General features: G+C 42.8%; 1 protein-coding gene across 5 annotated transcripts in view; it reads left to right on the plus strand.

The window, feature by feature from the left end:
- LOC118380936 (mitogen-activated protein kinase kinase kinase 12-like) overlaps nt 1-26,737 on the plus strand; it is a 109,732-nt gene that overhangs the window by 25,117 nt on the left and 57,878 nt on the right. For 4 of the 5 annotated variants that reach the window (XM_052526403.1, XM_052526407.1, XM_052526406.1 and 1 more), the window contains exons 1-2: nt 3,226-3,650; nt 9,467-10,044. In XM_052526403.1, the coding sequence (XP_052382363.1) occupies nt 9,540-10,044 (505 nt within the window). In that variant the 5' untranslated portion in view covers nt 3,226-3,650; nt 9,467-9,539. Of the gene's footprint in view, nt 1-3,225; nt 3,651-9,466; nt 10,045-26,737 lie in introns of those variants that run through there. The other variant, XM_052526404.1, reaches the window with a different exon arrangement.

Raw genomic sequence — 26,737 nt, forward strand, 5'->3', positions numbered from 1 at the left:
GTTTTAGGAAGAACACAAAAAATGTGAGATTTCCATCCCCATCTAGAACATTTTCAGTCAAGTTAGAACTGCCAAAGGGGGCCAAGTTGCAATCTACTGCAGAGACAGCCTGCAGAGTTCTGTCATACTATCCAGGTCTATGCCCAAACAATTTGAGATTCTCCTTTTAAAAATACACCTTTCCAGAAATAAGTCTCTCACTGTTGCCTCTTGTTATAGACCCCCCTTCGGCCGCCAGCTGTGCCCTGGACACCATATGTGAAATGATCGCCCCCCATCTATCTTCAGAGTTCGTACTGTTAGGTGACCTAAACTGGGATATGCTTAACACCCCGGCCATCCTACAATCTAAGCTAGATTCCCTCAATCTCACACAAATTATCAAGGAACCTACCAGGTACAACCCTAAATCCGTAAACATGGGCACCCTCATAGATATCATCCTGACCAACTTGCCCTCCAAATACACCTCTGTCCAGGTGATTACCTCATGAAGCTGGTTGAGGGAATGCAGAGAGTGTGCAAAGCTGTCATCAAGGCAAAGCGTGGTTACTTTGTAGAAACACAAATATAAAATATATTTAGATTTTGTTTAGTACTTTTTTGGTTACGACGTGATTCAAAACAGTATGTGTTATTTTATAGTTTTGATGTCTTCACTGTTATTCTACAATGTAGAAAATAGTCCAAATAAAGAAAAACCCTTGAATGAGTAGGTGTGTCCAAACTTTTGCCTCTACTGTATATAATTATTATAATTTTTGTTGTGTTTGTAAACATTTCAAAATATATTTTATATATGAGATTCTTCAAAGTAGCCACCCTTTGCAATGAGGACCTCTGGCAGTCTCTATGGGGTACCACAGGGTTCAATTCTCGGGCCGACTCTTTTCTCTGTATATATCAATGACGTCGCTCTTACTGTGGGTGATTCCTTGATCCACCTCTATCCGGACGACACCATTCCGTACCATTATTCCAGTTCTCTGCTGCCATTGACTGGAAGGAATTGCAAAAATCGCTGAAGTCACAGACTTATATCTCCCTCACTAACTTTAAGCATCAGCTATCTGAGCAGCTTACCGATCGCTGCAGCTGTACATAGTCCATTTGTAAGTAGCCCATCCAAATACCTCATCCCCAACTACCCCTTTTTAAAAACGTTTTTTCTCTTTTGCACACCAATATTCTAATTGCATATCATCATCTGCACATCTATCAATTCAGTGTTCATTTACTAAATTGTAAATACTTTGCTACTATGGCCTATTTATTGTCTTACCTCCTTACTCCATTTGCACACATTGTATATAGATTTTTCTATTGTGTTATTGACTGTACTTTTGTTTATGTGTAACTCTGTGTTATTTTATTTTGTCGCACTGCTTTGCTTTATCTTGGCCAGGTCGCAGTTGTAAATTAGAACTTGTTCTCAATTGGCCTACCTGGTTAAAGAAAGGTGAAATAAAAAATAAGTAAAAGAAAGGACAGCTTTGCACACTCTTGGCATTCTCTCAACCAGCTTCATGAGGTAGTCACCTGGAATGCATTTTAATTAACAGGTGTGCCTTGTTAAATGTTCATTTGAATGTATTTCCTTCATAATACGTTTGAGCCAATCAGATGTGTTGTGACAAGGTAGGGGTGGTATACAGAAGATAGCCCTATTTGGTAAACGACCAAGTCCATATTATAGCAATAACAGCTCAAATAAAAAAAGAGAAATGACAGTCCATCATTACTTTAAGGCATGAAGGTCAGTCAATACCGAACATTTTCTTCAAGTGCAGTCGCAAAAATCAGCAAGCGCTATGATGAAACTAACTCTCATGAGGACCGCCACAGGAAAGGAAGACCCAGAGTTACCTCTCCTGCAGAGGATAAGTTAATTGGAGTTACCAGCCTCAGAAATTTCAGCCCAAATAAATGCTTCACAGAGTTCAAGTAACAGACACATCCCAACATCAACTGTTCAGAGAGACTGCATAATCGGGCCTTCATGGTCGAATTGCTGTTAAGAATAGTTTTTTAAATTTTATTTTAAATGTAACCTTTATTTAACTAAGCAAGTCAGTTAAGAACAAATTCTTATTTGCAATACTGCCTGCACCGGCCAAACACAACCAATTGTGTGCCACCCTACGGGATGCTCAATTATGGCCGGTTGTGAGACAGCCTACTAAAGGACACCAATCAGAAGAAGAGACCAAGAACCACGAGCAAAGGACATTAGACCGGAGGAAATATGTTATTTGATCTGATGAGTCCAAATGTGAGATTTATGGTTCCAACTGCCATGACTTGCAGAGTAGGTGAACGGATGATCTCTGCATGTGTGGTTCCCACCGTGAAGCATGGAGGAGGAGGTGTGATGGTGCTTTGCTGGTGACACTGTCTGTGATTTATTTAGATTTCAAGGCACAGTTAACCAGCATGGCTACCACAGCATTCTGCAGCGATACGCCATCCCATCTGGTTTGCGCTTAGTGGGACTATCATTTGTTTTTCAACAGGACAATGACCCAACACACCTCCAGGCTGTGTAAGGGCTATTTGACCAAGAAGGAGAGTGATGGAGTGCTGCATCAAGATGACCTGGCCTCCACAATCACCCGACCTCAACACAATCCCCCGACCTCAACACAATTGAGATGGTTTGGGTTGAGTTGGACCGCAGATTGAAGGAACAGCAGCCAACAAGGGCTCAGCATATATGGGAACTCCTTCAAGACTGTTGGAAAAGCATTCCAGGTGAAGGTGGTTGAGAGAATGCCAAGAGTGTGCAAAGCTGTCATCAAGGCAAAGGGTGGCTACTTTGAAGAAGCTCAAATATTAAATACATTTTGATTTGTTTAACACTGTTTTGGTTACTTCATGATTCCATATGTGTTATTTCATAGTCTTGATGTCTTCACTATTATTCTACAATGTAGAAAATAGTAAAATAAAGATAAACCCTAGAATGTGTAGGTGTCCAAACTTTTGACTGGTACTGTATGTTTTAGTCAAATACATCTGTTTGGACTTATTATGGTCAATTTGCAGTCTACAACGTATTTGTAAAAATGTTCTGGCCGCCTGACAATCCACTCAAGAAATAATCGGCCCGAGGCAGAATCTAGATAATGATCCCTGGTGTGGACTATAAACCAAATCCCGCCCCCTGCTCCGTCACTGCCTGTCTGACACACGCCCCTCTCCTCGCTTTCTCCTCCGCATAGGTGAGAGAGGCACTCCGCAATATAAATCTGCAGGGGCTTGGAGAGAAGGGACCGCTCCAAATCACATATTTTCACCTCACAGCAAGTGGGAAGAAAGGGAAATCAAATACATGTGATCGAATCACCGGCCGGACCGGGATAGAGATTTAAGGTTATAAAGATCGGGTTGAAATGAACGAAGGATGGACTCTCCATTGCTTCCATCGCTCGTGCCCATTCTAGAACAGCGAGTGCGTACAGCAAAGAAAATTGGATGCTGAGCTGAGTCGCGCGCGGTGACACTGATTATATCAACAAAACGAGGAAAGCAGAATAATTGCGCTGTTTTAGAATGCTGCATCGGGAACAAATTAAATAAATAGCAGCCTATGTGAAAGATATAATCAACAACAATGGAGTTTGAGACTTGAGGTTGCTGCATTTGCTAAGGTACGTTATAAAATACAAATGTATTCAATTATATTTGGAAATCTGCCAGGCTAATGTCGTTTGAGCCTAGATCGTGTAAATCACATTTCCAATATTCCATGTAAATAAATCAGTTGTAGTCTATGTAATATAGACTAATATTATACGCTAAAGCGAGGCATAGTCTATGATATGGTGATGCGCTTGGCGCACGGGTCCCGTAGAAGCTGTGAAGCGAATCGGTGCCATTGAGGAGCCTGTGTTTTGGGTCGCTTCAATGCACCGCACCGCCTGGCCTATCCACTGCATGGGGGGGGCTTATTCTGCAGGACCGACTAGCAGCTGCTGCCACTCTTAAGGAGGGGGGCAGGATCATTAAGTTGAAAATCATTGACACAACAAGATATTCAGTGATTACTCTAACATTAGACAGATGACAGATGCGTAGCAATGGACAGGTTTCTCCTTTCACTTCTTATCTGAATTTGAAGCAAATTATTTCTGTAAAATGTCAGTAAATATATGACTGTTGGCTGACTAGACTGTTGTGATACCCAAGAGAATGTGTCTTTTCAGTTGCCAACAGAACAAACGAAAGCAGGAATATGGTTCTTGTACATAATTCATAAGGTGGAAATATTTCGTTTTTTTATGGTCTTGACTTTGATGTTTTAGATTTTGCACACAGGGTAGATGTACCATTAATTATTAGTTTGATGTAATAAAAAATAAAAAAAACCTGGGGTATACCAACTGAGGAAGGAAGCAATCATGACTCATCCCATGGATGATTGAGAGTGTGGACGTGGCCAGAGTCTGGCTTAAAACTGAACTTGTGTGTGTGTGTGACTTTTGATTTGAAATCAGCTCAGTAAACTGATCATCTGAAGGGAAGACAATCACCATACGCTGTACCCGCCACCAGGTACTGCAGGTTTTGAGGCTGAATAGGGCCGGGAGTATGTGAATTTCGTTCCCCCTTAATGGCGCTATCCATGGTTCTGAAGTGAACCTAGGTTTTTTATTTTTTTCTGCCAACAAGACTCTAGGCACTAGCAATGAAGCAACCCGTGTTTATGCAAAGGAGTCACCCAGGCCTAAATACACGTTGTAGTATTTCAGTGTTTCAGGCACTGACCGTCAAATTGTAATGCTCTCGCTGAGGATTTCTCTTGAACAGGGGTAAAGTAAAATGTCAGCAAAATTAAATTCCATTCACAAGTTTCGTCAGAAACATATATATATATATGTATATATATATAACTCCATGCAAATGATTAGCACAATGGGACAAGATTATTATTGTAATGAGATGTGTGTTATAGGCCATAACTAGCTATTATAACTCACTGGCCTTGATATTCAGGTACAGTTGGATTATTATTTTGTTGAACACAGCTCTCTAGCAAGGAGATGTTGTTACACCAATGTGTCACTGCAGTTTTTGTTATAACATTGTATCATTGGCAATAATAAAAATTAAAAATTAAAAACAGCAGTCGTCTGTGAGACGACAATGTATTCCTCTTCTCCTGGATCTGTTGTGGGGGATGTCTGTCCTTGGGGACATAAACAGGCTTTCTAGAGCAGCCACTCGACTCTATCTTCTCTCTTCTCGTTACTAACAGCAACACAAGTTCTGGTGCCGATTAGCATAGTAGTCATCTAGAAAGTGATTTCTCTGAGATGTAGTAGGAGGATGTGAGAGGAAACAAAAGGGAAAGGAAAGGGGGGATACCTAGTCAGTTGTACAACAGAAAGGAAAGGGGGGATACCTAGTCAGTTGTAGAACAGAAAGGGGGATACCTAGTCAGTTGTACAACAGAAAGGAAAGGGGCTTACCTAGTCAGTTGTACAACAGAAAGGAAAGGGGGGATACCTAGTCAGTTGTAGAACAGAAAGGGGGATACCTAGTCAGTTGTACAACAGAAAGGAAAGGGGGAGACCTAGTCAGTTGTACAACAGAAAGGAAAGGGGGGGATACCTAGTCAGTTGTAGAACAGAAAGGAAAGGGGGGATACCTAGTCAGTTGTACAGCAGAAAGGAAAGGGGGGATACCTAGTCAGTTGTACAACAGAAAGGAAAGGGGGAGACCTAGTCAGTTGTACAACAGAAAGGAAAGGGGGGGAGACCTAGTCAGTTGTACAACAGAAAGGAAAGGGGGATACCTAGTCAGTTGTACAACAGAAAGGAAAGGGGGGATACCTAGTCAGTTGTACAACAGAAAGGAAAGGGGGATACCTAGTCAGTTGTACAACAGAAAGGAAAAGGGGATACCTAGTCAGTTGTACAACAGAAAGGAAAGGGGGATACCTAGTCAGTTGTACAACAGAAAGGAAAGGGGGATACCTAGTCAGTTGTACAACAGAAAGGAAAGGGGGATACCTAGTCAGTTGTACAACAGAAAGGGAAAGGGGGATACCTAGTCAGTTGTACAACAGAAAGGGGGATACCTAGTCAGTTGTACAACAGAAAGGGGGATACCTAGTCAGTTGTACAACAGAAAGGGGGAGACCTAGTCAGTTGTACAACAGAAAGGAAAGGGGGATACCTAGTCAGTTGTACAACAGAAAGGGAAAGGGGGATACCTAGTCAGTTGTACAACAGAAAGGGGGATACCTAGTCAGTTGTACAACAGAAAGGGGGATACCTAGTCAGTTGTACAACAGAAAGGGAAATGGGGATACCTAGTCAGTTGTACAACAGAAAGGAAAGGGGGATACCTAGTCAGTTGTACAACAGAAAGGGAAAGGGGGATACCTAGTCATTTGTACAACAGAAAGGGAAAGGGGGATACCTAGTCATTTGTACAACAGAAAGGGAAAGGGGGATACCTAGTCAGTTGTACAACAGAAAGGAAAGGGGGATACCTAGTCAGTTGTACAACAGAAAGGGAAAGGGGGATACCTAGTCAGTTGTACAACAGAAAGGGGGATACCTAGTCAGTTGTACAACAGAAAGGGGGATACCTAGTCAGTTGTACAACAGAAAGGAAAGGGGGATACCTAGTCAGTTGTACAACAGAAAGGAAAGGGGGATACCTAGTCAGTTGTACAACAGAAAGGAAAGGGGGATACCTAGTCAGTTGTACAACAGAAAGGAAAGGGGGATACCTAGTCAGTTGTACAACAGAAAGGAAAGGGGGATACCTAGTCAGTTGTACAACAGAAAGGAAAGGGGGATACCTAGTCAGTTGTACAACAGAAAGGGGGATACCTAGTCAGTTGTACAACAGAAAGGAAAGGGGGATACCTAGTCAGTTGTACAACAGAAAGGAAAGGGGGATACCTAGTCAGTTGTACAACAGAAAGGAAAGGGGGATACCTAGTCAGTTGTACAACAGAAAGGAAAGGGGGGATACCTAGTCAGTTGTACAACAGAAAGGAAAGGGGGATACCTAGTCAGTTGTACAACAGAAAGGAAAGGGGGATACCTAGTCAGTTGTACAACAGAAAGGAAAGGGGGATACCTAGTCAGTTGTACAACAGAAAGGAAAGGGGGATACCTAGTCAGTTGTACAACAGAAAGGAAAGGGGGATACCTAGTCAGTTGTACAACAGAAAGGAAAGGGGGATACCTAGTCAGTTGTACAACAGAAAGGGGGATACCTAGTCAGTTGTACAACAGAAAGGGGGATACCTAGTCAGTTGTACAACAGAAAGGGGGATACCTAGTCAGTTGTACAACAGAAAGGAAAGGGGGATACCTAGTCAGTTGTACAACAGAAAGGAAAGGGGGATACCTAGTCAGTTGTACAACAGAAAGGGGATACCTAGTCAGTTATACAACAGAAAGGATACCTAGGGTTGTACAACAGATACCTAGTCAGTTGTACAACAGAAAGGAAAGGGGGATACCTAGTCAGTTGTACAACAGAAAGGATACCTAGTCAGTTGTACAACAGAAAGGAAAAGGGGGATACCTAGTCAGTTGTACAACAGAAAGGGAAAGGGGGATACCTAGTCAGTTGTACAACAGAAAGGAAAGGGGGATACCTAGTCAGTTGTACAACAGAAAGGGAAAGGGGGATACCTAGTCAGTTGTACAACAGAAAGGGGGATACCTAGTCAGTTGTACAACAGAAAGGGGGATACCTAGTCAGTTGTACAACAGAAAGGAAAGGGGGATACCTAGTCAGTTGTACAACAGAAAGGAAAGGGGGATACCTAGTCAGTTGTACAACAGAAAGGAAAGGGGATACCTAGTCAGTTGTACAACAGAAAGGAAAGGGGGATACCTAGTCAGTTGTACAACAGAAAGGAAAGGGGGATACCTAGTCAGTTGTACAACAGAAAGGAAAGGGGGATACCTAGTCAGTTGTACAACAGAAAGGGAAAGGGGGGATACCTAGTCAGTTGTACAACAGAAAGGGGGATACCTAGTCAGTTGTACAACAGAAAGGGGGATACCTAGTCAGTTGTACAACAGAAAGGGGGATACCTAGTCAGTTGTACAACAGAAAGGGGGATACCTAGTCAGTTGTACAACAGAAAGGGGGATACCTAGTCAGTTGTACAACAGAAAGGAAAGGGGGATACCTAGTCAGTTGTACAACAGAAAGGGGGATACCTAGTCAGTTGTACAACAGAAAGGAAAGGGGGATACCTAGTCAGTTGTACAACAGAAAGGGGATAAGGTTGTACAACAGAAAGGGGATACCTAGTCAGTTGTACAACAGAAAGGGGGGATACCTAGTCAGTTGTACAACAGAAAAAGGGGGATACCTAGTCAGTTGTACAACAGAAAGTTGTACAACAGAAAGGATACCTAGTCAGTTGTACAACAGAAAGGAAAGGGGGATACCTAGTCAGTTGTACAACAGAAAGGAAAGGGGGATACCTAGTCAGTTGTACAACAGAAAGGAAAGGGGGATACCTAGTCAGTTGTACAACAGAAATGAAAGGGGAAAGGGGGATACCTAGTCAGTTGTACAACAGAAAGGAAAGGGGGATACCTAGTCAGTTGTACAACAGAAAGGAAAGGGGGATACCTAGTCAGTTGTACAACAGAAAGGAAAGGGGGATACCTAGTCAGTTGTACAACAGAAAGGAAAGGGGGATACCTAGTCAGTTGTACAACAGAAAGGAAAGGGGGATACCTAGTCAGTTGTACAACAGAAAGGAAAGGGGGATACCTAGTCAGTTGTACAACAGAAAGGAAAGGGGGGATACCTAGTCAGTTGTAGAACAGAAAGGAAAGGGGGAGACCTAGTCAGTTGTACAACAGAAAGGAAAGGGGGGATACCTAGTCAGTTGTACAACAGAAAGGAAAGGGGGGATACCTAGTCAGTTGTACAACAGAAAGGAAAGGGGGGGATACCTAGTCAGTTGTACAACAGAAAGGAAAGGGGGGGATACCTAGTCAGTTGTACAACTGAATGCCTTCAACTGAAATGTTCCTTCTGCATTTAACCCCCAACCCCGCTGAATCAGAGAGGTGCGTTGGGGGGCTGTCTTAATCGACATCCACGTCTTCGGCGATCGGGGGGGGGACAGTGGGTTAACTGCCGTGTTCAGAGGCAGAACAACAGATTTTTAGCTTGTCAGCTTGGGGATTCGATCCAGCAACCTATCGTTTACTGGCCCATGACTATGAAAATAAGAGAATCCTCTTTAATTGTTTTGTTAGCATTGGCTAACCTTGACATGGTTGACCACAGTAAACGGAGGCCACCATTGATGTGGTAACACACAAAATCAATTTTATTTAAACTCTGACATCTGTGTTTTAGTTACAGCTACTGCGTATATTCCACCAAGGTGTTCATATAGAAGAAAAACGGAAGCTTTCGTCAGATCATCTGTAACCATGGTTACCTTTTTGCTCACCTCCTACAGGTCTTGCTTCGTCGCTGGCCCTGACTGATCAACAGTCCCGGGGTTCTTCCTGTTCCCCTGACCAGAGCTCCCCATGGCCTGTATCACAGAGTCCCGCGCCCCGTCCCCCTCTCTCTCCGGATTCAACACCCCCCTCTCAGAACACACCCCTACCTTCCGGGGCCGGCTGGACGAGACACCCGCCTGCACCCCTGAGATGGATCTGACCCCCACCCAGTGTGTCCTACGGAACGTATTATCTATAGACACCGGGGGTGCCCCGGAGCCCGACGGCGGGGGAGGTGGAGGTCATAATGGTGAACACACCTGTGGAGGCCACAGCCCCACACCTAGCGAGGAGCAGCAGGAGCACTTTGCCAACAGTGTGCTGAAGCTCCATGAGAACGGGGAGGGAGGGGGTAGGATGGAGGGAGAGGGTCATGATGCGGAGGGAGGAGCGGTGCGGAGCCAGGCTGAGGATGTGAGGCTGCTGTCGGGAGGAAGTGGAGGGTTTCTGGAGGGACTGTTTGGGTGTCTGAAGCCGGTATGGACCATGATCGGCAAGGCCTACTCCACCGAACACAAACACAACCTAGAAGGTAAGAATAATTTAGTCACAACAAAAGAGAGAGAGAGAGAGAAAGAGAAAGAGAGAAAGAGAGAGAGAGAGAGAGAGAGAGAAAGAGAGAGAGAGAGAGAGAGAGAGAGAGAGAGAGAGAGAGAGAGGAGAGAGAGAGAGAGAGAGAGAGAGAGAGAGAGAGAGAGAGAGAGAGAGAGAGAGAGAAAGCGGAGGAGAGAGAGAATAACCTGCGTCACACTCCTCTGCAGTGTTACTGATCAACAGTAGATATTGTGGTAAGGGTCAAGAGCTTCTCCTGACCATGTGAGCTGACCATGAAACCATCTGGCCACTAGATACAGGTTATAACTAGCACCATGACAACGTTAGTTACAAGTTATAACTAGGGCCCTGAAAACACTAGTTACAGGTGGTAACTAGGGCCATTACATAACACGAGTTAAAGGTTATAACTAGCACACTGACAAGACTAGCTCAGGTTATAACTAGCACCCTGACAACACTAGTTACAGATTACAACAAGAGCCATGACAACGTTAGTTACAGGATATAACTAGCTCGCTGACAACACTAGTTACATGGTTATAGCTAGGGCCCTGACAACACTAGTTACATGGTTATAACTAGCACTCTGACAACACTAGTTACATGGTTATAGCTAGGGCCCTGACAACACTAGTTACATGGTTATAACTAGCACTCTGACAACACTAGTTACATGGTTATAGCTAGGGCCCTGACAACACTAGTTACATGGTTATAACTAGCACTCTGACAACACTAGTTGCATTGTTATAACTAGGGCCCTGACAACACTTGTTACATGGTTATAACTAGCACCATGACAACATTAGTTAAAGGTTATAAGTAGGGCCCTGACAACACTAGTTACATGGTTATAACTAGCACTCTGACAACACTAGTTACATTGTTATAACTAGGGCCCTGACAACACTAGTTACATGGTTATAACTAGCACCATGACAACAGTAGTTAAAGGTTATAACTAGGGCCCTGACAACACTAGTTACATGGTTATAACTAGCACTCTGACAACAGTAGTTAAAGGTTATAACTAGGGCCCTGACAACACTAGTTACATGGTTATAACTAGCACCATGACAACAGTAGTTAAAGGTTATAACTAGGGCCCTGACAACACTAGTTACATGGTTATAACTAGCACTCTGACAACAGTAGTTAAAGGTTATAACTAGGGCCCTGACAACACTAGTTACATGGTTATAACTAGCACCATGACAACAGTAGTTAATGGTTATAACTAGCACCCTGAAAACAGTAGTTAAAGGTTATAACTAGGGCCCTGACAACACTAGTTACATGGTTATAACTAGCACCATGACAACAGTAGTTAAAGGTTATAACTATGGCCCTGACAACATCAGTTACAGGTTTTAACTAGGGCCCTGACAACAGTAGTTACATGGTTATAACTAGGGCCCTGACAACACTAGTTACATGGTTATAACTAGCACCATGACAACAGTAGTTAAAGGTTATAACTAGGGCCCTGACAACACTAGTTACATGGTTATAACTAGCACTCTGACAACAGTAGTTAAAGGTTATAACTAGGGCCCTGACAACACTAGTTACATGGTTATAACTAGCACCATGACTACAGTAGTTAATGGTTATAACTAGCACCCTGAAAACAGTAGTTAAAGGTTATAACTAGGGCCCTGACAACACTAGTTACATGGTTATAACTAGCACCATGACTACAGTAGTTAATGGTTATAACTAGCACTCTGACAACACTAGTTACATTGTTATAACTAGGGCCCTGACAACACTAGTTATATGGTTATAACTAGCACCATGACAACAGTAGTTAAAGGTTATAAGTAGGGCCCTGACAACACTAGTTACATGGTTATAACTAGCACTCTGACAACACTAGTTACATTGTTATAACTAGGGCCCTGACAACACTAGTTACATGGTTATAACTAGCACCATGACAACAGTAGTTAAAGGTTATAACTAGGGCCCTGACAACACTAGTTACATGGTTATAACTAGCACTCTGACAACAGTAGTTAAAGGTTATAACTAGGGCCCTGACAACACTAGTTACATGGTTATAACTAGCACCATGACAACAGTAGTTAATGGTTATAACTAGCACCCTGAAAACAGTAGTTAAAGGTTATAACTAGGGCCCTGACAACACTAGTTACATGGTTATAACTAGCACCATGACAACAGTAGTTAAAGGTTATAACTATGGCCCTGACAACATCAGTTACAGGTTTTAACTAGGGCCCTGACAACAGTAGTTACATGGTTATAACTAGCACTCTGACAACACTAGTTACATTGTTATAACTAGGGCCCTGACAACACTAGTTACATGGTTATAACTAGGGCCTTGATAACACTAGTTACAGGTTTTAACTAGGGCCCTGACAACAGTAGTTACAGGTATTAACAATCACACTGACAACACTAGTTACAGGTTTTAACTAGGGCCTTGATAACACTAGTTACAGGTTAAAACTAGTGCACTGACAACACTAGTTACAGGTTTTAACTAGGGCCTTGATAACACTAGTTACATTGTTATAACTAGGGCCCTGACAACACTAGTTACATGGTTATAACTAGCACCATGACAACAGTAGTTAAAGGTTATAAGTAGGGCCCTGACAACACTAGTTACATGGTTATAACTAGCACTCTGACAACATTAGTTACATTGTTATAACTAGGGCCCTGACAACACTAGTTACATGGTTATAACTAGCACCATGACAACAGTAGTTAAAGGTTATAACTAGGGCCCTGACAACACTAGTTACATGGTTATAACTAGCACTCTGACAACACTAGTTACATTGTTATAACTAGGGCCCTGACAACACTAGTTACATGGTTATAACTAGGGCCCTGACAACACTAGTTACATGGTTATAACTAGCACCATGACAACAGTAGTTAAAGGTTATAACTAGGGCCCTGACAACACTAGTTACATGGTTATAACTAGCACCATGACAACAGTAGTTAAAGGTTATAACTAGGGCCCTGACAACACTAGTTACATGGTTATAACTAGCACCATGACAACAGTAGTTAATGGTTATAACTAGCACCCTGAAAACATCAGTTACAGGTTTTAACTAGGGCCCTGACAACAGTAGTTACAGGTATTAACAATCACACTGACAACACTAGTTACAGGTTTTAACTAGGGCCTTGATAACACTAGTTACAGGTTTTAACTAGGGCCCTGACAACAGTAGTTACAGGTATTAACAATCACACTGACAACACTAGTTACAGGTTATAACTAGGGCCTTGATAACACTAGTTACAGGTTAAAACTTGTGCACTGACAACACTAGTTAAAGGTTTTAACTAGGGCCTTGATAACACTAGTTACAGGTTTTAACTAGGGCCCTGACAACAGTAGTTACTGGTATTCACAATCACTCTGACAACACTAGTTACAGGTTATAACTAGGGCCCTGGCAACACTAGTTACAGTTAATAACTAGCACTCTGACAACACTAGTTACAGGTTAAACCTTGGGCCCTGACAACACTAGTTACAGGTAAATGCTAGCACCCTGACAACACTAGTTCAGGTTATAACTAGCACCCTGACAACTCTAATGAGAGGTTATAACTAGGTGCCTGACAACATTAGTTACTGCTTATAACTAGCACCATGACAACACTAGTTACAGGTTATAACTAGGGCCCTGATGACACAAGTTACAGGTTATACCTAGGGCCCTAACAACACTAGTTACAGGTTATAAATAGGGCCCTGATGACACTAGTTACAGGTTATAACTAGGGCCCTGACAACACTAGTTACAGGTTATAACTAGGGCCCTGACAACACTAGTTACAGGTTATAAATAGGGCCCTGATGACACTAGTTACAGGTTATAACTAGCACTCTGACAACACTAGCTACAGGTTATAACTAGCACCCTGACAACACTAGTTCAGGTTATAACTAGGGCCCTGACAACACTAGTTATAGGTTAAAACTAGCACCCTGACAACACTAGTTTTGGTTATAACTAGCACCCTGACAACACTAGTTACTGGTTATAACTAGCACCCTGACAACACTAGTTCAGGTTATAACTAGGGCCCTGACAACACTAGTTGTAGGTTAAAACTAGCACCCTGACAACACTAGTTTTGGTTATAACTAGCACCCTGACAACACTAGTTACTGGATGTAACTAGCACCCTGACAACACAAGTTACAGGTTAAAACTAGCACCCTGACAACACTAGTTTTGGTTATAACTAGCACCCTGACAACACTAGTTACTGGATATAACTAGCACCCTGACAACACAAGTTACAGGTTAAAACTAGCACCCTGACAACACTAGTTTTGGTTATAACTAGCACCCTGACAACACTCGTTACTGGATATAACCAGCACCCTGACAACACTAGTTACAGATTATAACAAGAGCCCTGACAACGTGGTTTACAGGTTACAATTAAGGCCCTGAAAAAACGGGTTACAGGTTAAAACTAGGACCCTGGCAACACTAGTTACAGGGTTATAACTAGCACCATGACAACAGTAGTTAAAGGTTATAACTAGGGCCCTGACAACACTAGTTACATGGTTATAACTAGCACTCTGACAACAGTAGTTAAAGGTTATAACTAGGGCCCTGACAACACTAGTTACATGGTTATAACTAGCACCATGACAACAGTAGTTAATGGTTATAACTAGCACCCTGAAAACAGTAGTTAAAGGTTATAACTAGGGCCCTGACAACACTAGTTACATGGTTATAACTAGCACCATGACAACAGTAGTTAAAGGTTATAACTATGGCCCTGACAACATCAGTTACAGGTTTTAACTAGGGCCCTGACAACAGTAGTTACATGGTTATAACTAGCACTCTGACAACACTAGTTACATTGTTATAACTAGGGCCCTGACAACACTAGTTACATGGTTATAACTAGGGCCTTGATAACACTAGTTACAGGTTTTAACTAGGGCCCTGACAACAGTAGTTACAGGTATTAACAATCACACTGACAACACTAGTTACAGGTTTTAACTAGGGCCTTGATAACACTAGTTACAGGTTAAAACTAGTGCACTGACAACACTAGTTACAGGTTTTAACTAGGGCCTTGATAACACTAGTTACATTGTTATAACTAGGGCCCTGACAACACTAGTTACATGGTTATAACTAGCACCATGACAACAGTAGTTAAAGGTTATAAGTAGGGCCCTGACAACACTAGTTACATGGTTATAACTAGCACTCTGACAACATTAGTTACATTGTTATAACTAGGGCCCTGACAACACTAGTTACATGGTTATAACTAGCACCATGACAACAGTAGTTAAAGGTTATAACTAGGGCCCTGACAACACTAGTTACATGGTTATAACTAGCACTCTGACAACACTAGTTACATTGTTATAACTAGGGCCCTGACAACACTAGTTACATGGTTATAACTAGGGCCCTGACAACACTAGTTACATGGTTATAACTAGCACCATGACAACAGTAGTTAAAGGTTATAACTAGGGCCCTGACAACACTAGTTACATGGTTATAACTAGCACCATGACAACAGTAGTTAAAGGTTATAACTAGGGCCCTGACAACACTAGTTACATGGTTATAACTAGCACCATGACAACAGTAGTTAATGGTTATAACTAGCACCCTGAAAACATCAGTTACAGGTTTTAACTAGGGCCCTGACAACAGTAGTTACAGGTATTAACAATCACACTGACAACACTAGTTACAGGTTTTAACTAGGGCCTTGATAACACTAGTTACAGGTTTTAACTAGGGCCCTGACAACAGTAGTTACAGGTATTAACAATCACACTGACAACACTAGTTACAGGTTATAACTAGGGCCTTGATAACACTAGTTACAGGTTAAAACTTGTGCACTGACAACACTAGTTAAAGGTTTTAACTAGGGCCTTGATAACACTAGTTACAGGTTTTAACTAGGGCCCTGACAACAGTAGTTACTGGTATTCACAATCACTCTGACAACACTAGTTACAGGTTATAACTAGGGCCCTGGCAACACTAGTTACAGTTAATAACTAGCACTCTGACAACACTAGTTACAGGTTAAACCTTGGGCCCTGACAACACTAGTTACAGGTAAATGCTAGCACCCTGACAACACTAGTTCAGGTTATAACTAGCACCCTGACAACTCTAATGAGAGGTTATAACTAGGTGCCTGACAACATTAGTTACTGCTTATAACTAGCACCATGACAACACTAGTTACAGGTTATAACTAGGGCCCTGATGACACAAGTTACAGGTTATACGTAGGGCCCTAACAACACTAGTTACAGGTTATAAATAGGGCCCTGATGACACTAGTTACAGGTTATAACTAGGGCCCTGACAACACTAGTTACAGGTTATAACTAGGGCCCTGACAACACTAGTTACAGGTTATAAATAGGGCCCTGATGACACTAGTTACAGGTTATAACTAGCACTCTGACAACACTAGCTACAGGTTATAACTAGCACCCTGACAACACTAGTTCAGGTTATAACTAGGGCCCTGACAACACTAGTTATAGGTTAAAACTAGCACCCTGACAACACTAGTTTTGGTTATAACTAGCACCCTGACAACACTAGTTACTGGTTATAACTAGCACCCTGACAACACTAGTTCAGGTTATAACTAGGGCCCTGACAACACTAGTTGTAGGTTAAAACTAGCACCCTGACAACACTAGTTTTGGTTATAACTAGCACCCTGACAACACTAGTTACTGGATGTAACTAGCACCCTGACAACACAAGTTACAGGTTAAAACTAGCACCCTGACAACACTAGTTTTGGTTATAACTAGCACCCTGACAACACTAGTTACTGGATATAACTAGCACCCTGACAACACAAGTTACAGGTTAAAACTAGCACCCTGACAACACTAGTTTTGGTTATAACTAGCACCCTGACAACACTCGTTACTGGATATAACCAGCACCCTGACAACACTAGTTACAGATTATAACAAGAGCCCTGACAACGTGGTTTACAGGTTACAATTAAGGCCCTGAAAAAACGGGTTACAGGTTAAAACTAGGACCCTGGCAACACTAGTTACAGGATTTAACTAGATCCCTGGCAACACTAGTTACAGTTAATAACTAGCACTCTGACAACACTAGTTAAAGATTAAACTTTGGGCCCTGACAACACTAGTTACAGGTTATAACTAGGGCCATTACATAACACTAGTTATAGGATATAACTTGCTTCTGACAACTCTAGTTACATGTTACAACTAGGGCCCTGACAACACTAGTTACAGATATTAACAATCACCCTGACATCACTAGTTGCAGATTAAAACTAGGGCCCTCATAATATTAGTTACAGGTTATAACTAGGGCCCTGACAACACTAGTTACAGATTATAACTAGGGCCCTGACAACACTAGTTACAGATTATAACTAGGGCCCTGGCAACACTAGTTAGAGGTTATGACTAGGGCCCTGGCAACACTAGTTAGAGGTTATGACTAGGGCCCTGGCAACACTAGTTATAGGTTATAACTAGCACCCTGACAACACTAGTTACAGGTTATAACACGCTCTCTGACAACACTAGTTCAGGTTATAACTAGGGCCCTGACAACACTAGTTACAGGTTATAATTAGGGCCCTGACAACACTAGTTACAGGTTATAACTAGGGCCCTGGCAACACTAGTTAGAGGTTATGACTAGCACCCTGACATCACTAGTTACAGGTTATAACTAGGGCCCTGGCAACACTAGTTAGAGGTTATAACTAGGGCCCTGACAACACTAGTTACAGATTATAACTAGGGCCCTGACAACACTAGTTACAGGTTATAATTAGGGCCCTGACAACACTAGTTAGAGGTTATGACTAGGGCCCTGGCAACACTAGTTATAGGTTATAACTAGCACCCTGACAACACTAGTTACAGGTTATAACACGCTCTCTGACAACACTAGTTCAGGTTATAACTAGGGCCCTGACAACACTAGTTATAGGTTAAAACTAGCACCCTGACAACACTAGTTTTGGTTATAACTAGCACCCTGACAACACTAGTTACTGGTTATAACTAGCACCCTGACAACACTAGTTCAGGTTATAACTAGGGCCCTGACAACACTAGTTGTAGGTTAAAACTAGCACCCTGACAACACTAGTTTTGGTTATAACTAGCACCCTGACAACACTAGTTACTGGATGTAACTAGCACCCTGACAACACAAGTTACAGGTTAAAACTAGCACCCTGACAACACTAGTTTTGGTTATAACTAGCACCCTGACAACACTAGTTACTGGATATAACTAGCACCCTGACAACACAAGTTACAGGTTAAAACTAGCACCCTGACAACACTAGTTTTGGTTATAACTAGCACCCTGACAACACTCGTTACTGGATATAACCAGCACCCTGACAACACTAGTTACAGATTATAACAAGAGCCCTGACAACGTGGTTTACAGGTTACAATTAAGGCCCTGAAAAAACGGGTTACAGGTTAAAACTAGGACCCTGGCAACACTAGTTACAGGATTTAACTAGATCCCTGGCAACACTAGTTACAGTTAATAACTAGCACTCTGACAACACTAGTTAAAGATTAAACCTTGGGCCCTGACAACACTAGTTACAGGTTATAACTAGGGCCATTACATAACACTAGTTATAGGATATAACTTGCTTCTGACAACTCTAGTTACATGTTACAACTAGGGCCCTGACAACACTAGTTACAGATATTAACAGTCACCCTGACATCACTAGTTGCAGATTAAAACTAGGGCCCTCATAATATTAGTTACAGGTTATAACTAGGGCCCTGACAACACTAGTTACAGATTATAACTAGGGCCCTGACAACACTAGTTACAGATTATAACTAGGGCCCTGGCAACACTAGTTAGAGGTTATGACTAGGGCCCTGGCAACACTAGTTAGAGGTTATGACTAGGGCCCTGGCAACACTAGTTATAGGTTATAACTAGCACCCTGACAACACTAGTTACAGGTTATAACACGCTCTCTGACAACACTAGTTCAGGTTATAACTAGGGCCCTGACAACACTAGTTACAGGTTATAATTAGGGCCCTGACAACACTAGTTACAGGTTATAACTAGGGCCCTGGCAACACTAGTTAGAGGTTATGACTAGCACCCTGACATCACTAGTTACAGGTTATAACTAGGGCCCTGGCAACACTAGTTAGAGGTTATAACTAGGGCCCTGACAACACTAGTTACAGATTATAACTAGGGCCCTGACAACACTAGTTACAGATTATAACTAGGGCCCTGGCAACACTAGTTAGAGGTTATAATTAGGGCCCTGACAACACTAGTTAGAGGTTATGACTAGGGCCCTGGCACCACTAGTTAGAGGTTATGACAAGGGCCCTGGCAACACTAGTTACAGGTTATGACTAGGGCCCTGACAACACTAGTTACAGATTATAACTAGGGCCCTGGCAACACTAGTTAGAGGTTATGACTAGCACCCTGACATCACTAGTTGCAGATTAAACCTAGGGCTCTCATTATATTAGTTACAGGTTATAACTAGGGCCCTGACAACACTAGTTACAGATTATAACTAGGGCCCTGACAACACTAGTTACAGATTATAACTAGGGCCCTGGCAACACTAGTTAGAAGTTATGACTAGGGCCCTGGCAACACTAGTTAGAGGGTATGACTAGGGCCCTGGCAACACTAGTTAGAGGTTATGACTAGGGCCCTGGCAACACTAGTTATAGGTTATAACTAGCACTCTGACAACACTAGTTCAGGTTATAACTAGGGCCCTGACAACACTAGTTACAGATTATAACTAGGGCCCTGACAACACTAGTTACAGATTATAACTAGGGCCCTGGCAACACTAGTTAGAGGTTATGACTAGGGCCCTGGCAACACTAGTTAGAGGTTATGACTAGGGCCCTGGCAACACTAGTTAGAGGTTATGACTAGGGCCCTGGCAACACTAGTTACAGGTTTTGACTAGCACCCTGACAACATTTGTTACAGGTTCTAACGATCACCCTGACAACACTTGTTACAGGTTCTAACGATCACCCTGACAACACTTGTTACAGGTTATAATTAGGGCCCTGACAACACTAGTTACAGGTTATAACTAGGGCCCTGACAACACTAGTTACAGGTTATAATTAGGGCCCTGACAACACTAGTTACAGGTTATAATTAGGGCCCTGACAACACTAGTTACAGGTTATAATTAGGGCCCTTACAACACTAGTTACAGGTTATAATTAGGGCCCTAACAACACTAGTTACAGGTTATAATTAGGGCCCTTACAACACTAGTTACAGGTTATAATTAGGGCCCTGACAACACTAGTTACAGGTTATAATTAGGGCCCTGACAACACTAGTTACAGGTTATACCTCGGGCCCTGACAACACTAGTTAAAGGTTATACCTCGGGCCCTGACAACACTAGTTAAAGGTTATACCTAGGGCCCTGACAACACTAGTTAAAGGTTATACCTCGGGCCCTGACAACACTAGTTACAGGTTATACCTAGGGCCCTGACAACACTAGTTACAGGTTATATCTAGGGCCCTGACAAAACTAGTTACAGGTTATACCTCGGGCCCTGGCAACACTAGTTACAGGTTATACCTAGCACCATGACAACACTAGTTACAGGTTATACCTCGGGCCCTGACAACACTAGTTAAAGGTTATATCTAGCACCCTGACAACACTAGTTAAAGGTTATGACTAGGGCCCTGGCAACACTAGTTAGAGGTTATGACTAGGGCCCTGGCAACACTAGTTAGAGGTTATGACTAGGGCCCTGGCAACACTAGTTAGAGGTTATGACTAGGGCCCTGGCAACACTAGTTAGAGGTTATGACTAGGGCCCTGGCAACACTAGTTACAGGTTATGACTAGGGCCCTGGCAACATTTGTTACAGGTTCTAACGATCACCCTGACAACACTTGTTACAGGTTGTAACGATCACCCTGACAACACTTGTTACAGGTTCTAACGATCACCCTGACAACACTTGTTACAGGTTATAACTAGGGCCCTGACAACACTAGTTACAGGTTATAACACGCTGTCTGACAACACTAGTTACAGGTGATAACTTGGGCCAGTACATAACACTAGTTAAAGGTTATACCTCAGGCCCTGACAACACTAGTTACAGGTTATGCCTCGGGCCCTGACAACACTAGTTACAGGTTATACCTCGGGCCCTGACAACACTAGTTACAGGTTATGCCTCGGGCCCTGACAACACTAGTTAAAGGTTATACCTCGGGCCCTGACAACACTAGTTAAAGGTTATACCTAGGGCCCTGACAACACTAGTTAAAGGTTATACCTCAGGCCCTGACAACACTAGTTAACGGTTATACCTTGCACCCTGACAACACTAGTTACAGGTTATATCTAGGGCCCTGGCAACACTAGTTACAGGTTATAACACGCTCTCTGACAACACTAGTTCAGGTTATACCTAGGGCCCTGGCAACACTAGTTACAGGTTATATCTAGCACCCTGACAACACTAGTTCAGGTTATACCTAGCACCCTGGCAACACTAGTTACAGGTTATACCTAGCACCTTGACAACACTAGTTACAGGTTATATCTAGGCCCCTGGCAACACTAGTTACAGGTTATATCTAGGGCCCTGACAACACAAGTTACAGGTTAAAACTAGCACCCTGACAACACTAGTTTTGGTTATAACTAGCACCCTGACAACACTCGTTACTGGATATAACCAGCACCCTGACAACACTAGTTACAGATTATAACAAGAGCCCTGACAACGTGGTTTACAGGTTACAATTAAGGCCCTGAAAAAACGGGTTACAGGTTAAAACTAGGACCCTGGCAACACTAGTTACAGGATTTAACTAGATCCCTGGCAACACTAGTTACAGTTAATAACTAGCACTCTGACAACACTAGTTAAAGATTAAACCTTGGGCCCTGACAACACTAGTTACAGGTTATAACTAGGGCCATTACATAACACTAGTTATAGGATATAACTTGCTTCTGACAACTCTAGTTACATGTTACAACTAGGGCCCTGACAACACTAGTTACAGATATTAACAATCACCCTGACATCACTAGTTGCAGATTAAAACTAGGGCCCTCATAATATTAGTTACAGGTTATAACTAGGGCCCTGACAACACTAGTTACAGATTATAACTAGGGCCCTGACAACACTAGTTACAGATTATAACTAGGGCCCTGGCAACACTAGTTAGAGGTTATGACTAGGGCCCTGGCAACACTAGTTAGAGGTTATGACTAGGGCCCTGGCAACACTAGTTATAGGTTATAACTAGCACCCTGACAACACTAGTTACAGGTTATAACACGCTCTCTGACAACACTAGTTCAGGTTATAACTAGGGCCCTGACAACACTAGTTACAGGTTATAATTAGGGCCCTGACAACACTAGTTACAGGTTATAACTAGGGCCCTGGCAACACTAGTTAGAGGTTATGACTAGCACCCTGACATCACTAGTTACAGGTTATAACTAGGGCCCTGGCAACACTAGTTAGAGGTTATAACTAGGGCCCTGACAACACTAGTTACAGATTATAACTAGGGCCCTGACAACACTAGTTACAGGTTATAATTAGGGCCCTGACAACACTAGTTACAGGTTATAACTAGGGCCCTGGCAACACTAGTTAGAGGTTATGACTAGCACCCTGACATCACTAGTTACAGGTTATAACTAGGGCCCTGGCAACACTAGTTAGAGGTTATAACTAGGGCCCTGACAACACTAGTTACAGGTTATACCTCGGGCCCTGACAACACTAGTTACAGGTTATGCCTCGGGCCCTGACAACACTAGTTAAAGGTTATACCTCGGGCCCTGACAACACTAGTTAAAGGTTATACCTAGGGCCCTGACAACACTAGTTAAAGGTTATACCTCAGGCCCTGACAACACTAGTTAACGGTTATACCTTGCACCCTGACAACACTAGTTACAGGTTATATCTAGGGCCCTGGCAACACTAGTTACAGGTTATAACACGCTCTCTGACAACACTAGTTCAGGTTATACCTAGGGCCCTGGCAACACTAGTTACAGGTTATATCTAGCACCCTGACAACACTAGTTCAGGTTATACCTAGCACCCTGGCAACACTAGTTACAGGTTATACCTAGCACCTTGACAACACTAGTTACAGGTTATATCTAGGCCCCTGGCAACACTAGTTACAGGTTATATCTAGGGCCCTGACAACACAAGTTACAGGTTAAAACTAGCACCCTGACAACACTAGTTTTGGTTATAACTAGCACCCTGACAACACTAGTTACTGGATATAACTAGCACCCTGACAACACAAGTTACAGGTTAAAACTAGCACCCTGACAACACTAGTTTTGGTTATAACTAGCACCCTGACAACACTCGTTACTGGATATAACCAGCACCCTGACAACACTAGTTACAGATTATAACAAGAGCCCTGACAACGTGGTTTACAGGTTACAATTAAGGCCCTGAAAAACGGGTTACAGGTTAAAACTAGGACCCTGGCAACACTAGTTACAGGATTTAACTAGATCCCTGGCAACACTAGTTACAGTTAATAACTAGCACTCTGACAACACTAGTTAAAGATTAAACCTTGGGCCCTGACAACACTAGTTACAGGTTATAACTAGGGCCATTACATAACACTAGTTATAGGATATAACTTGCTTCTGACAACTCTAGTTACATGTTACAACTAGGGCCCTGACAACACTAGTTACAGATATTAACAATCACCCTGACATCACTAGTTGCAGATTAAAACTAGGGCCCTCATAATATTAGTTACAGGTTATAACTAGGGCCCTGACAACACTAGTTACAGATTATAACTAGGGCCCTGACAACACTAGTTACAGATTATAACTAGGGCCCTGGCAACACTAGTTAGAGGTTATGACTAGGGCCCTGGCAACACTAGTTAGAGGTTATGACTAGGGCCCTGGCAACACTAGTTATAGGTTATAACTAGCACCCTGACAACACTAGTTACAGGTTATAACACGCTCTCTGACAACACTAGTTCAGGTTATAACTAGGGCCCTGACAACACTAGTTACAGGTTATAATTAGGGCCCTGACAACACTAGTTACAGGTTATAACTAGGGCCCTGGCAACACTAGTTAGAGGTTATGACTAGCACCCTGACATCACTAGTTACAGGTTATAACTAGGGCCCTGGCAACACTAGTTAGAGGTTATAACTAGGGCCCTGACAACACTAGTTACAGATTATAACTAGGGCCCTGACAACACTAGTTACAGGTTATAATTAGGGCCCTGACAACACTAGTTACAGGTTATAACTAGGGCCCTGGCAACACTAGTTAGAGGTTATGACTAGCACCCTGACATCACTAGTTACAGGTTATAACTAGGGCCCTGGCAACACTAGTTAGAGGTTATAACTAGGGCCCTGACAACACTAGTTACAGATTATAACTAGGGCCCTGACAACACTAGTTAGAGGTTATGACTAGGGCCCTGGCACCACTAGTTAGAGGTTATGACAAGGGCCCTGGCAACACTAGTTACAGGTTATGACTAGGGCCCTGACAACACTAGTTACAGATTATAACTAGGGCCCTGGCAACACTAGTTAGAGGTTATGACTAGCACCCTGACATCACTAGTTGCAGATTAAACCTAGGGCTCTCATTATATTAGTTACAGGTTATAACTAGGGCCCTGACAACACTAGTTACAGATTATAACTAGGGCCCTGACAACACTAGTTACAGATTATAACTAGGGCCCTGGCAACACTAGTTAGAAGTTATGACTAGGGCCCTGGCAACACTAGTTAGAGGGTATGACTAGGGCCCTGGCAACACTAGTTAGAGGTTATGACTAGGGCCCTGGCAACACTAGTTATAGGTTATAACTAGCACTCTGACAACACTAGTTCAGGTTATAACTAGGGCCCTGACAACACTAGTTACAGATTATAACTAGGGCCCTGACAACACTAGTTACAGATTATAACTAGGGCCCTGGCAACACTAGTTAGAGGTTATGACTAGGGCCCTGGCAACACTAGTTAGAGGTTATGACTAGGGCCCTGGCAACACTAGTTAGAGGTTATGACTAGGGCCCTGGCAACACTAGTTACAGGTTTTGACTAGCACCCTGACAACATTTGTTACAGGTTCTAACGATCACCCTGACAACACTTGTTACAGGTTCTAACGATCACCCTGACAACACTTGTTACAGGTTATAATTAGGGCCCTGACAACACTAGTTACAGGTTATAACTAGGGCCCTGACAACACTAGTTACAGGTTATAATTAGGGCCCTGACAACACTAGTTACAGGTTATAATTAGGGCCCTGACAACACTAGTTACAGGTTATAATTAGGGCCCTGACAACACTAGTTACAGGTTATAATTAGGGCCCTGACAACACTAGTTACAGGTTATAATTAGGGCCCTTACAACACTAGTTACAGGTTATAATTAGGGCCCTGACAACACTAGTTACAGGTTATAATTAGGGCCCTGACAACACTAGTTACAGGTTATACCTCGGGCCCTGACAACACTAGTTAAAGGTTATACCTCGGGCCCTGACAACACTAGTTAAAGGTTATACCTAGGGCCCTGACAACACTAGTTAAAGGTTATACCTCGGGCCCTGACAACACTAGTTACAGGTTATACCTAGGGCCCTGACAACACTAGTTACAGGTTATATCTAGGGCCCTGACAAAACTAGTTACAGGTTATACCTCGGGCCCTGGCAACACTAGTTACAGGTTATACCTAGCACCATGACAACACTAGTTACAGGTTATACCTCGGGCCCTGACAACACTAGTTAAAGGTTATATCTAGCACCCTGACAACACTAGTTAAAGGTTATGACTAGGGCCCTGGCAACACTAGTTAGAGGTTATGACTAGGGCCCTGGCAACACTAGTTAGAGGTTATGACTAGGGCCCTGGCAACACTAGTTAGAGGTTATGACTAGGGCCCTGGCAACACTAGTTAGAGGTTATGACTAGGGCCCTGGCAACACTAGTTACAGGTTATGACTAGGGCCCTGGCAACATTTGTTACAGGTTCTAACGATCACCCTGACAACACTTGTTACAGGTTGTAACGATCACCCTGACAACACTTGTTACAGGTTCTAACGATCACCCTGACAACACTTGTTACAGGTTATAACTAGGGCCCTGACAACACTAGTTACAGGTTATAACACGCTGTCTGACAACACTAGTTACAGGTGATAACTTGGGCCAGTACATAACACTAGTTAAAGGTTATACCTCGGGCCCTGACAACACTAGTTACAGGTTATGCCTCGGGCCCTGACAACACTAGTTACAGGTTATACCTCGGGCCCTGACAACACTAGTTACAGGTTATGCCTCGGGCCCTGACAACACTAGTTAAAGGTTATACCTCGGGCCCTGACAACACTAGTTAAAGGTTATACCTAGGGCCCTGACAACACTAGTTAAAGGTTATACCTCAGGCCCTGACAACACTAGTTAACGGTTATACCTTGCACCCTGACAACACTAGTTACAGGTTATATCTAGGGCC

This window comes from Oncorhynchus keta, chromosome 10 (genome assembly GCF_023373465.1).
Source record: "Oncorhynchus keta strain PuntledgeMale-10-30-2019 chromosome 10, Oket_V2, whole genome shotgun sequence".
Taxonomy (NCBI): Eukaryota; Metazoa; Chordata; class Actinopteri; order Salmoniformes; family Salmonidae; genus Oncorhynchus; species Oncorhynchus keta.